Genomic DNA, 17220 nt, shown 5'->3' on the forward strand with positions numbered 1-17220 from the left:
ATGTCGGTCAGAGAATGGCACATTCCAGTGTTATTTACCAAAGAGCAGTTATCACCCAACCTGCTTAGTACTAATTAGCAAATAGTTTCTCCCCTACTTTACCTAAACCTCTTCTAGGACTGCCACATTTTTTTCAAGTATTACAAATGATCTTCTGCTTTAAATAACCTACCAGTGTCTCACCCAAGAGCTACTTACCAGTCCACGGCAACCAAATTGTGCAATATTTCTACCCTCACTGTTTACCAGGGTTGAAAAAAAACAGTAAGCGTTTTGAATGAATGAATCTTTTAAAAACTCAGCATATTCTCAAAAACATCTTGGCGCTAGTGAATGCACTGGACTAAAATCTAAACCTACTAACCGTTAGAGTGAAAAAAGCCAGGTTTTGAGCAGATTCCTAAAATAAATCAAATTGGATTAAAGTTTAGGCTTCAAAGGTAAACTATTCCACAGTTTTCTGGTGGACAAAATTAAACTTCAAACACCTCAAAGTACTCTTTTGGATTAGGGTATCACTATATTCTAAGAAAATGTGGACCATAGCATTCTCTTAGGAACCTACCATTAGAGTCTAGTCTTTAGATATTCCGGGCCAGAATTGTAAAGTGCTCTATGAGCAATGCAGAGGGCCTTAAAAGCAACCGTTTTTTTACAGACAGCCAGTAAAGATCAACTATAGCCTGAGAAGATGACTGAAACTTTGGAATACTTAGGAGGAGATGGGCAGTTGCATTTTGAAAGACCTGGAGTTTATTTAATAATCGTTGTTGGATGTCAACATATTTTTGCAATAATAAATTCTAGAAAACACTAGAGCAACAATAACAGTTTTCTGAAGTTCAAATGGGATGAAGGATGACATTTTTCTCAGAGTTCTTAAGAGTAAAACATTTTCTGGATCGTAACTATTTTAACAGGTTTCCTGCTAAAAACATTTTCAAAGTCAGTCCCTCAAATCATGTTAGGCTGCCACTGGAGAATTCGAGGTCTTTGGTGGATCTCCAGGATACGTTCATCCATATTCTCATAATGGAACCTCAAAGAGGAAGAATATCAGGTTTACAATGTAAGGTTATTCCTTCAAACCTATTCTCTTTCCTTCGTCCTGCAAAGTGGCCATGTAAAGTTCACCCAGCTGCTTCAATTGGTGGCACGTCCAAGTGAATTGATGGTCTCTATTCTTCCTGGCTTTTGAACATCTGCTCCATAAGGTTTCTCCTGTCTCGATAGCTTAATTCATTGAGCATTGTTTCCATTGGCACCTAATCATTCCCTCTCCAAAGAGAATCTTGTATTTTAGGGAGATGGTGCCATCTTTGTATTTAGTTTAGAGATGATTACTTTTTGGCTCATGAGAACACCCAGTCATGCCCCGTTCAGAATGGAGAACTTAGGCCTAATTTTGTCTATTTCTGGGTTTCCTCTCTCCTACTCCCTCCTCTTATCCTCTTTCTCTTTTGGTTAGAGTACCCTGGTGTGGGTCTACGGGACAGGTGCGGTGTTCCAGTGCCCTCTCTTAGGCACTACCATGTACTCAGTCTGTTATCACACCAATTGTGAGACCACGGTAGGCCTCAACAAGGCCTCAGTGTGCTTCAGTCCGTGCCTTGCTCTCTAGGTGGGACGACGTGTCCGCCACAGGCGTGCCAGTCCTCTGCTCCGGTCTTTGGAGCAGACACGGCTTTGTCCGGGGGTGGCAGTAGGAGTGCAGTCTTCTTCAGGTGAGCGGCCCTCTTCAGCACACAATGAGCTTGCTGGAGCCTGGGTCTCAATGGTTTCGGCAAGACTTCCTCCACTTTCGCTGATTGGTAAGTTGGTGGCTCAGCTGGGCAAACCTCCTGGGGTCAAGGTGGTGATGCAGTTTGCTTTGTCTCAAGTCCAGGTGACTACTGTAAAATGCAGCAGCTTAGTGCAATCGGGCACATCTCCACATTTCCGGTCGGCGCATTAGGCAGCTGCACAGTCTTTTCAGGCAGACAGCGTTCAAGTGCCCTTAGTCAAAGGTTTGACTTACATCGGCATAGTGCGTTCTGATAGACATTGAGTAAGTGCCTTGGGATTAGTCAGGCTCCCCTCTAGCCCACCGAAATTCCCAACGAAAATAAAATATGTGGGTGTCCCAAGTGGTACCGGGACACCCACAAAAAATAAATAGAAACATTCAATAGTGCATAATAATAAATGAGCGACCAGAGCCGCTTATTTATTCTTCACTGCTCCTAGCAAGGAGCACCACATTATGCCCTTCATGGACTCAATTGCATATATTTTGTTGCTGGTGTTGCCCCCAATCTGGGCAGGGGTACCTCCAGCATGTTTTTTTAAGTATTGTGAGCAACTGCAGTTATTTAGTTAATGCACCAGCCCCCCACAAAAATTGAGGGGGGTGAGGAGGTCAATGTATTGGACTATTAGGCCTATGAAACAAATATAGTGCTTACCTCCCCAAGTGCTAGTCACATAAACACACAAGTGATAGTCACCTAACAGTAACAGCTTGTTTCCAGGCCTAAATGAAAAGCAAAAAGAATTCCTTTCAGATATTCATTTATTATTTGATAAATGTCTTATTTATTAATCCATGAAATTGAAATGGGCCAACACAAGTTTTGTAATTATATAATACAATCATTGGTTCTACAGGGCCAACAACGAAATAGTATTAAGGCACTAACCAAAATGTAACAATTAATATAATGATGCTTCTCAATTCTTTAGTTGGTTCAATGATTATTGTCTTGAGAGTATAACGGAAACTGGTCAGCCTGATAACCGGACACATAGCTCATCCTCAACAGGCGCAGCTTTTGTATTAGTTGAAATTTACTGAAAAAACAAAGGTTAAAGTGAGAGTAATAGTTAGGATTTCAAAAAAACTTTAGAAATTAACTGAAAATTCACAAAGGTTAAATTGACGTTATAATTAGGAATTGTAATTATATCTTACTTTAAATTAAAAAATAAACAAACCTTGGAAATTCACTGAAAAAAAGGATAAAAGGATGTGATAGTTAAGTGAAAATGTCAGTTAAAGCATACCATTTTAAACGACCAAAACCACTGAAATTCACCAGTTATATTTATCTCAAGTAACTCTAACATGTGCCCTTGCCATGCACTGCTAATTACCTCACATTACATCACTCATGACCTGTTCTATGACATCATTGATAAAATCACTGCAACGTCTAAAATTACATCCTTGATGACAACATTGCGCATGGGTGTTTTCTCCCTTTTGTGTAAAGGATTTTGTAGGAGTCCATCTGAAGGAGTCTTCTTCAGCGGGGAGTCTACAGAGACCTCTCCTAAGAAGAGAAGATGAGAATCTTGCTGGAGTCTAGAAGTTTATTTCAGGTCGATATTGCAACCAGCTCTAAGACTATTCCTACTTGGATATTCGAATTACTAGTCTCCTTAAGAAAGCAGTTAATGCACCGTCAGCTTAATAGCAAGAAAGGGAGTCAGTCATTTAGCACATGATCAATACTTACTCTTAAAACTCTAAAAATGAAACGCCTTCTGTTATTGACAGAATTGTTTGTTTTTCACCCTGGCACATTACCGTTCCAGCAAATATGTATTATTAAGCACCATTGAGGTCTTTCTGTTAAACGTTTTAATCTACTTCCATTACAGTTGTCTATACTTGAAGACCTATTTTTTGTATATACTGTTAGTGAGATGTATGCAGTTGTGTTTCAGGCCTGCCTAGCACACAAAACTTCAGTGGAGGTGGGGACGGGGGGGTGGGGGGGGGGGCGCTATGTGTTTTTTTTTTGTTTAGGAAATTTTTATTTATCATTTGAAAGATAATACAAAAGACATGTCATACAGATTGGGAAAAAGTACATAAGCATAAGTATTACAAGACATGTGTAATCGTAAAGAAATGCATAAGTAAGAGGGAAAAAGAGAGAGAATAGATAGAGGTAAGAGAAAAGAAAAGGGAAAGAGAAAAGGAAAGAAAGAAGGAAGAGAATAGAAGAAAGAGAAGATAGAAATATACTACGTGGGACTAGTAGTAAGAAACGAAGCGGGAGATTTGAAAGATAGATAAGTGGAGAAAGGAAGCCAAAGCAGATCAGATTTAATTTTAATGGGGACAGAGGTGGAAGATGAGATAGAAATTCTGTGTTCATCACAAATAAAATTCCACCAGGTATGTATAGAGAGCTTAGAATTATCTTTCCAACACAATAAAATAACTTTAAATGCAAGAGAAATAAACAGGTCCAATAACTTAGCAGAAGAAGATACAATATCGATATCATCGGATAAAGAACCTAAAAAAACATTCAATAAGGATAAAGGGGCAGAACAAGAAAACATTGGCATGCAGATATTCCATACTTCATTCCAAAATGATAAAACACATGAACATTCGTATAGTTGATGTTTAAGAGTCCCAGTGTCCTTGGAGCATGACCAACATAAGGAGGAGGAAGTTTGGGAAAACTTATGGATACTAACCGGGGTAAGAACAACTCTATGATAAATAAAGAATAAAGATTGAGTAATACGTGCAGCAATAGATACTTTAAAAAGTTTGGACCATATACGATCCCATAACACAACAGGCAAGGAGGCATCAAGGTCAGTCTCCCAAGCAGTCTCAACATTTGATTTAGAACGTTCAGAAACGTTAGATAACAAAATGGAATAAACAAGGGCAGCCTTTGGTTGTTGAGTAGAAAATAGGGAATATAATGGAGTGGTAGGGATGCAAGAAGGAAAAGGTAGAGAGAGGGAAGACAAATGTGACTGAATAGCAGACGTTATAATGGTATATTCAGTAAGAGACGATAAAGGCAAATGGAATAAATTCTGCATAACTGAAAAGGAAAGGAGAGATGAACCATCAAAAAATTGATGTACAAAGCAAATATCCTTCTCCTTCCAGTGTTTAAAGTAGAATGATTTGCCTTTATATCTAAGGAATTTGTTGTACCACACAATAGAGGATAAAAAGCATTGAAGAGGAGATAAAGTAGAAGAAAAGACAGAATGTAATAATAATTGGGAGTATTTCAAAATGGGATATTTGGAGAGAAAAGAACAATTTGACATGAAAACAGTATGTTGGAATGAGAAGTCTTTTAAAAGGGAGCGCTCCAAAAGAACCCATTTAGGTATAGGGTTATCTGTGTAGTCATAAGCCAAGGAAAAGGACTGTTTAATCAAAAAAGCAGAGTGGTATGTTTTAAAATCAGGAAAATGAACGCCACCCTCAGGTTTGGGTCGGATTAACTTGAGCAATGCAATTCGAGGGTGTTTGTTGTTCCACAAAAATTTTGTACAAATAGTGTTAATACTTGAAAAATAGGATTTGGGAATTTTAAATGGGAGCATGGAAACAGTATAAAGAACATGTGGAGTAATCATCATTTTAATTGTATCTAGTCTACCCCACCAAGAGAGGAATAAAGGGGACCAAATTTGAAGAAGTGATTGAATTTTCTTAATAAGTGAGTCAAAAGTTAATTTAAAGGTGTTCGTTAAGGATGAAGAAAACCATATACCCAGGTATTTGATTTTGGAAGAACACCATGTAAAATCCGTATTGTTAAACATATACTGGAAACAGATCGAATTGAGGGTCAGGACTTCCGTTTTAGATAAATTTAATTTATAGCCTGATATAGAGGAATACAAACGCACCTCATTCAAAAAGTGTGGAAGGGAAGATTGAGGATCGGACATATATATCAGGACATCATCTGCATAAGCAGAGAGTTTAGTTTCAGTAGAGGAGAGTTTAAGGCCAGTAATATTAGGATTGGAGCGAATACGTTCTAAAAAAGGCTCAAGACAGAGAATGAATAATAAGGGGGAAAGGGGACAACTTGTCTTGTGCCTCTAGATAATGAAAAAAACCTAGAAAAATGGTTGTTGACAAAAATACTGGCACGTGGAGAAGAGTAGAGGAGTTTAACCAAGGATATGAAGGAGGGACCAAAACCAAACCATTTGAAGGTATGAAACATGAATTGCCAATTTATGCGGTCAAAAGCCTTTTCAGCATCTAAGGAGAGAGCTGCCAGCGGGACTTTAATGTTCTTACTACATGAAATGACATTGGAAAACAGGCGGGCATTGTCAGCAGCAAGTCTGCCTTTTACAAACCCTACCTGATCAGTATTAATTAAACGGGGAAAAATAGAATCAAGACGAGAGGCGAGGATTTTAGCAAAAATTTTACAGTCGTAATTAATTAAAGAAATGGGGCGATAGTTTTTACAATATGAGTGATCTTTGTCTGGTTTAGGAATAATGATGATTAGAGCATCCAAAAAGGACCCAGAGGCTTTGGCGTCCAAAATAAATGAATTAATTAATTGAAGGAGTTTCGGTGTAAAAAAGGAGTGAAAAGAAGAGTAAAATTGAACAGGCAAACCATCTGGACCAGGGGCCTTAGACTTTTTGAGAGAATTAATGGCATTAGTAATTTCCTGAAGAGTGATTTCCCGTTCCAAGTGAGCAAAGTCCACCGGAAGAGAAGGAGGGGGAGGAAAGCCTTCAAAAAATGAGGTTAAGTGCGCTTCAGAGGGGTGGGTGTCATCAGTATATAAGGCTTGGTAGTAGTTATGAAATACTTCAGCAATGTCCTCATCAGATTTAACCAATTGATTGGTGGAATCATTAAAGATGGGGCCAACAGTCTTACGTTCGGATTTAATTTTTAAATAATTCGCCAACATTTTCCCTGCTTTATTTTGGCCACCATGGAATTTAGATTTGATTTCAAGAAGGGTGTGACAAGCTTCATTGGTGATAATTTTGTTAAGGTCTGTTTTGGCAGAAATTAATTCCTGAAGGGCGGAGGAGGATTTGGAGGAAAAATAGGAATGCTCAAGGCGCTTAATCATCTGAAGCTGGTCTTCGTACTTTTGTTTATTAAGTTTCTTCTTTTTGGAAACATAGGAAATAGTGAATGAACGGAAAGCAGCCTTAAAGGCATCCCAATTGTTGGAAATAGAGGTGTCAGAGGGGTTATTAAAGGAGAAAAACTCAGTGAAAAACTCCACACTCTCTTTCATAAAACTGGCATCAGACAAAAGAAAGGAATTCAATTTCCAACGACTAAATTTAGAAGAAATAAGGGAAAGATCTAGGGTAGTATAAACAGGAGCATGGTCAGAAATTAATATAGAGCCAATGACAGATTTTTGAATGGAGGGCAAAAGAGACTTACTAATCATAATGTAATCAATTCTCGAGCGTGTATGGTGTACATTGGAAAAAAAAGTATATTCTAGCAAATCCGGATTACACATTTTCCAAGAATCATATAAAGGACGAGAGGCAATAGCAGATTGAAAACTCTTATGAGATTTATCAGTTTGAAATTTACTAGGGGATAATCTGTCTGAAAAGGGGTCTAACCACTGGTTAAAATCACCTGCTATGACAAAATCAGGACAATCTATGGACGAAATCAGGACTTTGTCTTTCCAAAATTTTGGATCAGGGTGTACTGGACCATATATGTTGAGTAAGACTAGCGTCTTATTTTGTATAACAACCTTAGCCATTGCCCAACGTCCTTCAGCATCATTTTGAGAAGAAATAATCTGAACATTTAAAGATTTGTGAAATAAAATAGCAACCCCTCCCTTTTTATTAACAGCAGGGGAGAACACAACTTGGCCCACCCATTGCCTCTTCAGCTTAACAGATTCAACATCCGTACAGTGCGTTTCCTGAAGAAAAACAACCTGCAAATTAAATTTAGATCTGAGACAGTACCTTTTGACGCTTGACAGGATGACCAAGACCACACACGTTCCAGGAAACAAAGTTACACATGTTGGTGGGTAGGGAGAATGGGCGACAAATGGAGCAGACACATGGCAAGGAGATAACTACAAAAGGGAAGACAAAAAATACATAAGTGGGTGATAAAGAGAACTCCCAGAACATTCACAATACTGAGACCAAATACACCAAGAAATACAAAATGTAACAACCTGAAGAACAGAAATAGAAGTAGAGACCGCACATTACTGATTCGGAATACAGCAATAGATAAAAGAAAGAACAACATGAAGAACAAAAATAGAAGCAGAGATCGCTTAGGAATATAGTAGTACTGAAAAATGGAGAAAAAGTATAGAAGCCAAGAAGAAGAAGGAAAAAAGAAGAGAGAGAAAAAGGAGACAAGGAATAAAAAGAGAAAGAGTAAACAGATCAAAGCACAAAGGCCTGATCGGAGAAGCAGAGAATAACCAAAACATCCAAGGCGGGGATACACCAGAGAGAGAGCACGCCCCATGAGCTACCAAAAAAAAAAAGGACATATACAGAAAAGAAAGACACAAGGATGTGAGAGCAGAACCTCCGAATAAAGAAGAAAAAGGACAAAAGGAAAAAGAAAAAGATTAAAGGAGGTCAGGGCTGAAAATATAAGAAGAGTTACAGTGAAGAATGAAAAGGAGGAGAAACATTAGTGTGCAGTGTCCATGTTGGAAGGAGAGACACTCTGAAGATAAGTATGAAGCGTCTGCGGATCATCAAAGGATCTGGTACAGCCATTATGCGTGATCTTGCAAAAACATGGGTGCAGGATTCCATATTGAATGTTCAGTTGTCTCATTAGAGGTCGAAGATTCAAGAATTCCTTGCGCCGGGCATTCGTAGCAGATGAAAGATCTTGCGAGATAAAAATATTATGTCCAGACCATTGAAGGCGCCGCTTGATCCTGGCGGCCTTCAGAACAGACATTAACTCTGTGAACTCTAGGAAAAGCATAATGATGCCAAGAGGTTTGGAAGAATTGGAATTAATGCGGCCAAGACAATGGGCTCTCTGGATATTGAGAGGATGTGACGTCGGTTGAAGATCCAAGAGTTCTTGAAGAAATTTCCGTATGAAAGACACCATGTCAGGACCCTCCACATTATCCGGAACACCATAGACGCGTAGATTGTTCCTACGATTGCGATTTTCCAAATCCTCTGTGTGGAGTTTGAGCTTGTGGATCTCTTGTTCCAATCGTGGGATTTTAGTTGAGGCATCTTGAATATCGCTCACACGCTGTTCCAAGTTCAAAACCTTGCCCTCCATGATAACCCAGCGTTCTTCAATCTGCTGAAGCTTTGCATTCGTGGCAATCATGAATGGTTGGAGACCACGCACCTCCTCAAGAATAGAATCCAAAACAGGATTAGGAGAAGACTTAATTGGGGAAGGTGGGTCATTCTTAAGCCTCTTAGGTTTGGTTCCTGTCTGTGACATTTTTGGAGTAAGAGAGTCATTCGCCATACTGATGCGGTCCTGCTAAAAAGTGTTACAGAAGTAAGCAGAAAAAAAGGTAGGTAACACAGAGAACAGCAGGAGCCAAAGTAATTGCAGAGAGTGAACCGGCTTAGAAATGCTTACGCAGTAAGAGGGGCATACAGCAAGTGGTGCAATGAAGCGATAAAAAAGAGTAGTCAAAAGAACGGACTACCTTTAAATCCTTAGACACTCACTGCGATGAGAACGGCAAAATGACCTGCATACTGTGATAATAAAAACCACAATATATATGGGGAGCATCCACAAAAGCCAGCACAAGTATGATGTATAACTGTGGAAAAAACGTTGTCACTTTTAAAGATATTTAAGTCATAAAAGGTAAGTAGAGGCAGCGTAATATTCCAAGTCCATCATTTCAAAATGGTGGTTGTGGTTTCCTCACAAATAAAAATGAGTCATTACAAACGCAGAAGCCAGAGGCAAGAGGCCAGCAACGGCAAGGTAATTGCACAGAAGCATAAAATATTTTCAGGCAGTTTCTCCAAAAAACAAGTGATTGAGTATAATCAGAGAACGAGAAAGAAAGGAGCAGAACACTTCAAAAGATGCATTCCTAAAATGGCGGCCGCAATTCACCACAGATTAAGAGGAGGGCACTGAAAGTCGAGTGGCAAGAGGCATTTGGCAAAAAAAGTCTCAAGGCTTTGAACAAGAAAGCAGCAGTACTGCCAAGCGTTTCCTCCAGGGTTAGATGCAATGCAGGAGAGGTGCAGTGGCATAGTAAAATAGAAGTAAACACCCAAACGCGGACTCGGCATAGAAAATGGCGGCCGCCCGCGTTTGAGAGAAAGTTCAGATTACCGGAATGCAGAAAAGCCGGTCCGCTGCATGTAGACGCCGTACCGCTGTAACAGCGTAATCAGCACACCTTCCGCCAACACTGTAGCTCTAAAAGCCGTTCAAAAAACGGCATACGAGGCTCTCACAGCCACGCCCCCACTCACAGGGGCTATGTGTTTTTAGTTAACATTAGTCTTACCTTTGGCTCAGGATTGTTTGTGTGTTTATATGCCAGAATATACTTGGTATAATAGGTTTGTAAGCCAGGGTCAGTACTTTGTCCATTGACTGGAAGTCAATGCAAGTGGGTCAACTTGGGTGAGGCGATTGGGCCTGCTCAGCCACGATTGGTTGCCATGAAATTGAACAGGGATAATAATACCTGCTATTTCTAGTGTTACTAAACGGCAAAACTGTAGTTACAAGTGCTGAAAAAAAGGGATTGTCATTACGAAATGCTCGCAGTCTTCACCTGTCTTGCGCAGTTACGACCCAGACGTCCTTTGAAATAAAAATGCTAACTGTGGACCTCGGATGTTGAAAGTGTCCTTAAAATGTTGTTATAAATTAACGAAGTCCTTGACAGAAATAACACTTATGCCATTTTCTTGTAAGTTATACCGTTTTACCCAGAGCACACAGTAATGTTGCCACTTGAATTTGTTTGTGACGGTTTAAATAATGCTAATGTTTGGGGAAAGTTGTTAAAATTAATGGACGGGAAAGTAAAGTATCAGTGCTTTTGCACAACTCGAATTAAAACGCTGTATTTATTTGCAAAAAATGCAGGCCATTTTTAACCCCTTTGCTCTCTCTGAAAAGCGAGGTTCAATGTTTAAATGTTTTGGTGCAGTACAAATAAGCGTTTCAAGAACTGAATGTAAATAGTTTCACGGTTGGGTTCTGGCCTCAGTTCTGTTGAAAACCTTAAGTACTCTGTTTAGACGCTTAAACCAAACGTGCTGTCGCCAGCTATTGTGCTGTGATTATTTCTCACAGATTATGTTATGCTTTTCTCATGATGGTTAATGAGGTACTATCTGTTCTGTCCCCCCAGGAGATTTTCTGAACTAAAACATTACAGCGATGAACTGCAGTCTGTCATATCACACCTCCTGCGAGTCCGCGCTGTAAGTATTTCCCTTGTGTGGTGTTATGACAAAGTACAATTGTAGCCGGCAGTGGTCCTGCCTGCGTGCAAGGCCCATATTTGGAAAGACAGCGCTGTATGCACAACATCTGCGCCATTGTCCCCGGTTTCGGGGCGCTGCTGAGAATGACGTCATTCGGTTCGGAAGCCAAAGCAGCCCCTTTCCGAGGAGTCGAGGAGATGGTGGGACGTTACCAGATGCGGGGAAAGCGTACTAATGCCCGACTTGCAAAGTGTATTTATAGCGTGCTTGTACCCCCAGCGATAGGCAACCCATTCGCCGAGCATCGACACTGCTGGCTTCATTTGCGTTTCCCAGCAGTTATTGTAAATCTTTGTCAGCAGGAACTGAATGAACTGATAAACACAAGTAACCCCACCTCTAAAAGGAGAACATAGACAATGATTGATAGATAAGTATGTATCGACCCGGATCTTCAAAGCTGATCTCAAGTCTCTTCTCTTCCAAAGACACTTTCAGAACTAATACTTTCATTCTCAGGCCCCTCTTGGAAGTTCGCTCTTCATTGTAAATTTGTATGGTTTTTCCTGGGCATTCCTCACCCCTGCGTGCTGTGTTGGATTTTGTGTTTGTGTACCCTTCATTCTCAGGCCCCTCTTGGAAGTTCGCTCTTCATTGTAAATTTGTACGTTTTTTTCTGTGCATTCCTCACCCCTGCGTGCTGTGTTGGATTCTGTGATATGTGTACCCTACATTTTTAGTCTTTGTAATGTTCTATTTGGACCACTTTTCTCTTGTAACGTAACTAGCTCTATTGCACAGCACTCTGACACCTTCAGGTAATGTCCGCGCTTTATAAAAATGCACTAAATAAATACAAAATAAAAAAATGTGCTCGGGCGGAGGGGCCATATGATTCTGCCTCTTTCCTTCATTTGAATTTGAGATCCTAAGACTATTCTTTGTGATCTCATTTGACAACCCAAAGTTAGGAGAGTTTGCATGCTCATTGGTCGGATGTTGTTGGCTGACTGCATTTCTGCCCTATAAATACTGGAGGGGAAGGGAGGGTGACAAAAGGCAAAATGGCGCTTGAGTTTAACTCAACAGGTACCTACTGATAAAGCCTCGATGTTAAGCGCTGGCTGTATTGGAATTCGCTTTTCTTTGGTGCGATGGAATTTAAGAAAGTATCATTGTTATGTCTACGCTTATTTTTAAGAAAGTGGTATTCTCTTGATATAACCAGCACTTTATATTTCTGCTTATGTAGCGAATCTTTTAGCACTTTTTCAATAGAGGAAACCTGTTCAAAACATAAATAACTTCATTGCCCTCAATTTTGTATTGATTAAAAGCAGATACAGCAGTTTAAAATGCCTTTGTATCCCATTTGTATAGAAAACGGCATTGATTTCTTATTAGTTTTAATTGATGTAATTGCGTATTCTTTCTTGTGTATACATGGGGGATTTTTTTTCTCCCGATTTTACTGTATTCATTTGTTTTCTATTACTTGGTAGAAACAAAGCTGCAGCTACAGAGCTGCAAGCTTAACTTAGCAGCTTTGAGCTTGTGTTTGCTTAATGCTTTTTCACCCTGATTTTACTGTGGTCGTGTGAAGCAGAACTTTGATAGCAAAATTACAAGCTCCTTTTTAAAGCTCCTAGTGCTTGTATGTTTACTGGTGTTTCCGATTGTTCTCGTTGGGATTCTTGCTCTGCCTTCTACCTCGCTTTTGTGCCCCTTGCTCTCTGTCTGTTCATATTCCCCCTGCCTCCTACTGTCCTATCCAGTACTTTTCCCACTTCTCCGCTTCCCAACACCCCTCTCTCCTATGTCCATTTTTTTGGCACTGTCCCCATAGCTCTCTGCACACTTCTTAATTAGCTGCATATCCATCAGTGTGGATGGATGGTGTCACCATCTTGGAATGGTTTTATCAAAGTACAATAAAATTCATTCCAAGATGATCCCTGGTGCATGACATGTGTGAACCCATGGGTGGCCATATTTGGAATGCTACATTTACGTGGTACACTAGGGGGCTGGAATGAGATTTTCCAGGGCTGCTTTCAGCTCCCAGTCCACCACTGGCACTGGACCATTGACAAATTCTCTGACTGCTCAGCCAGTAAAATGGAGAAGTGCAAGAGGTGTTGGGAGAGAGAGCATATAGGGAGCAGCAGTAGCCCAGGGAGACATGCTGGCCTTCCAACAGCATCACTATTACCTGTTTTCGCCTCCTTACAATGAGCTGATGCACTGCCTGTATCCAAACAGAAAGTATAGAAGACATGGTGTAGCGAAATCGGTTCTGCTCATTTAATCTGCCCACATTTTTCACTTTTTGGATCACCCGGTTTTTGACTTTTTATTGTGGGAGAGCCTAAAAAGGGGTGTCTCACACACGGTAATTGGACTGCACATGTTTACCGTCATATCCTCGTTTTAAGATAAGGCCACTGTGATGCAGGAAGGTTAATGGGCACTTGACTGGTTACACCTGAACATGTGTGCATATGCATGTTTACACGTGTGAGGGCTGCACGTGGGAGACTACTGTAGTGCCCAGTAACTGCTCCCAAGTAGCCTGGCACTGAGGGTACTCTGCTAAGTTAGACGTGGCCTTGGGTAGACCATATGATATTAGTGGGCACTTATAGGTAAAGTTAGTATGATTTACTGTTTAGTCTGTAGTGACACTGTCCTACACAAAGGAGGAAATCTGCCTTGGAGTGCAGTTTTGTTTCTCTTTGGTCTACCAAGTCCAGCAAGGTATCATAATTGGGGTAAAGGTTTGTGCCCAGTTTGACTACAGAAGTCCCAAGCAGATTTATGTGCACCTTATTGGTGTCCATATTTTTCATATTTTTTGGGCTCAGCTTAGAATCAGAGTCCAGGGCTTTTGTCATCCTGCTTGGCCAAGTTAATTGCACTGCTCCCCAGCAGAGGGAATAAAGACCTCCGAACACAAAAGGAGCAATCAGCAGTGCTTCACTCAGCTCCTGAGAAGGAAGGGTGGGGAATCAAATCTGCATCTGTTAATTTGCTGTCACACTGTACAAGCGTCGAGACGTCCCAGACCCATTGAACTAAAAGGAAAAGCCCATACCTCTTCACCTAACACAATAGGGAGATTACATTTGCCAGGAACTTTCTCACCAAAAGTTTAGTGATGTCAGCTAGGGGCGGAGTGCCCCATAATGTCTTGTGGGGATTTTCTTAGCCCGAAGTTATCATGCATGCGCTAGCCCCAGAATGGCAGGGCTACCACCAACAGTCTAATAGAGTAACGGTGGCCTGCAGGGGTATAACCCCCCCCGACCCCCAACAAAAGCTTTAAAAAGGTGGCCCTAAGTCTGGAGGCTCAGAGAAAATATGATTCTCTTGGCTCTTCAGCCAAAAGTTAAGCACTCCTAAGGCTAGAACTTTTGTTCTACAACCACTTCTATTGGTTGGTTCCATGGCTGGAGGTTTTGTGGCCTAAGTTGGTTAAAGAAAGACATAGACCCTTGTAATATGGTTTTACAATGCCTATTTCAAATGTGCTGTTATTGTTGACAGTAACGGTTTTTTCATGAAAGGCTTCAGTGCTTTATTGATGATGATAATACTGCCAGATGGTTGCAGTGCTTTATGAGTTATAATGATTGCAAATGAATGATGGTTACTGAAGCCAATGAAAGAGCGATTAATTATAACTTGTGCTACTTGGTCTGTAAATGTGGTAACCTTGATAGTGCCAATAGGCCTGCTTAATTTGAAGTGACACCCTCCTATATGACAGTGTCCTATAGGGTATGGGGTTTGGGAGGAATCTGGGATTTTTGGGGCATTACCCTATAGAGGCTAAATATAAGGTTATGAAAGCTATTTTCAGCAGCCTTATGTATATTTGTAAATAACTGCATAGTATTAAGTAGTGTTTAATAAATTTACTTTTCCTTTCCTAAACAAAAATCACCGACAAGATAATCATTTATTGAGTGTTATTATTGCGTGTCTGCGAATGTTGATTACTATCCCACACTGTCTCTCCTGAGTAGGCCTTGGACTGCTGATCTTTGCTACCCTGAGAGATTCAAGTGGTACAATGAGGTGCTTGGTTCCTAGTGAGGGGGTGTTTGTGAACCTATTAGTTGTGCAGGCCTCACAATATGCACAACAACTAGCCCGGTTTCCATACACATGATCTCTCTTATGCTAAAGAAAAGAGGTTAGGAGGGCATTCTGACTTTCAATAGGGGAGAGGAGTAACATAAAGGGATGGGTATGGAGCAGTTGCCCAGTAATGAAAAATAAAATAAAATTTGGGGTTAGACTTTGTGACTTAAAGCAAGCATTCAACAGGATTAGGTGTAAGCCTTCTGTTGGTATTTCTGACTGCTGCACACATTCATACTTTCAACCTAAAATGAACATCGTCTTGTTTTAGAGTGTTTACATTTTATTTCAAAACCCTTTTTCAATTTTACTTTTTCAGAGAGTTGCAGACCGCTTGTATGGCGTGTATAAAGTACATGGCAATTATGGAAGAGTGTTCAGGTGAGATTTTGTTTTTCTTAAAGACGCAAAATGTTCAGATGGTTTTCAAGTGATTCAATTTATCTGTTTTCTGCCACTTATGTTTTAGAAACTAATATTCAATTAGGTGAATTTTACACAGAAACATTTAACCAAATAAAAGCTTGCCTCTCCTTATGATAAACTGCTGTTGACTTTACTGCTTTGGCAAACTGTAGGAAATCCTCTTTTTCTGTCTGGTCACCCAGTATTTTTTACCTTTTGCTGAAACCTATATTTTTACTAGTGTTAGACCTCTGTGTATCCTAATCCTTCTAACCATGTTAAAGTGTCTTAAGTGCTTGTGCTACCCCTTTAAACATGGTTCAATTGGCACATTTCTAATTGCTTTATTTGTTATATATAAGTCCCTAGTGTAAGGTACAAAATGTACCCAGGCCTGTAAGTTAAATATCCCTAATGGACTGCACCTGTGTAAAAACTAATGGACTGCAGCAGTGTAAAAACTGCAGGTCAACTTGTCAAAATAAACCCATTTGACAGGTCAAAACCTTCATTTAAAATATTAAAAAGTCAGCCCTATAGGCCTTTGTCACCTTCAAGGCAGGGTAAATGGTATTTAAAAGTATGACATATGCAAATTTAATGTCAACGTGTCCTTACATTAACTAGCACCCAAAAGCTATTTTTCACGGTGGCAGGCCAAGCTGTCCTATAAAGTAAATGATGGTATAGATTAAAAATCGTGATAGTGTATCTCTGGAATGGGTATAACTAGAAAAATAATAAAACCACAATTTTAAATAGTTAATAAAATCCAATTCAGTGGTGGTCAGATTTTTTATATTAAGGAAGAGTATCTTTTAGAAAGTTACCTTTCTCTCTTTGAAGTTCCTGGAGGCCAGATATGCATTTGCTCTCCCACTTCTGCTATCCAGTGATTAGCATTTGCTTCCCAGGAACAAACAATAGGCTGACCCTGAATGGACAGAGATGACTTTTCTGAACCTGACAGAATATGCCATGTGAGGCTTTAAATATCCTTTTTAGGGAGAGCCTCGGCAGAGCATGCGCTATTCTGTGAGGCATGCTGTATTCAGGTAGAGACTTGTAGCTCAGCCCACTCTATGCCCATATTTTCCCTAGGCTTGTGTCATTGTCCACTGTAAACTGTGGCTGTCCATTGGTCAATAGGCTTAGTAGCTCCTCCTCAGTACCTCCTTGTCTCATTTTGTAACCTCCCATGGTAACACCCCTTGTTACATGTGTTGTTTCTCGGTAGGCTTTAAATTACAGACTCTGAGCGCTATTTTCTCAAATAGGTTTGTCCTGCCAGCTGTTGCAGGCAGGACATGCTCTCTTCTAACGCTTTTTATTTATTTTTTAGCACTGTCGCCGAACCCATTTGCAATGCAATAGGTCTCACATTTGCGAGAGTTTAAGCTATTGACATCGTAAATGACAATGCCTTTTATTTACCTGTTTTAAAAACAACAC

The 17220-nt window shown here is 40.1% G+C and overlaps 1 protein-coding gene across 2 annotated transcripts in view; it reads left to right on the top strand.

Annotated features, from left to right (window-relative positions):
• SNX4 (sorting nexin 4) overlaps positions 1 to 17220 on the top strand; it is a 480207-nt gene that overhangs the window by 253954 nt on the left and 209033 nt on the right. For both annotated transcript variants that reach the window (XM_078682437.1, XM_078682436.1), the window contains 2 exons: positions 11142 to 11214; positions 15683 to 15744. In XM_078682437.1, coding sequence (XP_078538563.1) covers positions 11142 to 11214; positions 15683 to 15744 — 135 coding nt within the window. The remainder of the gene's footprint in view (positions 1 to 11141; positions 11215 to 15682; positions 15745 to 17220) is intronic.

Source organism: Lissotriton helveticus, chromosome 3_1 (genome assembly GCF_964261635.1).
Source record: "Lissotriton helveticus chromosome 3_1, aLisHel1.1, whole genome shotgun sequence".
NCBI classification, from domain to species: domain Eukaryota; kingdom Metazoa; phylum Chordata; class Amphibia; order Caudata; family Salamandridae; genus Lissotriton; species Lissotriton helveticus.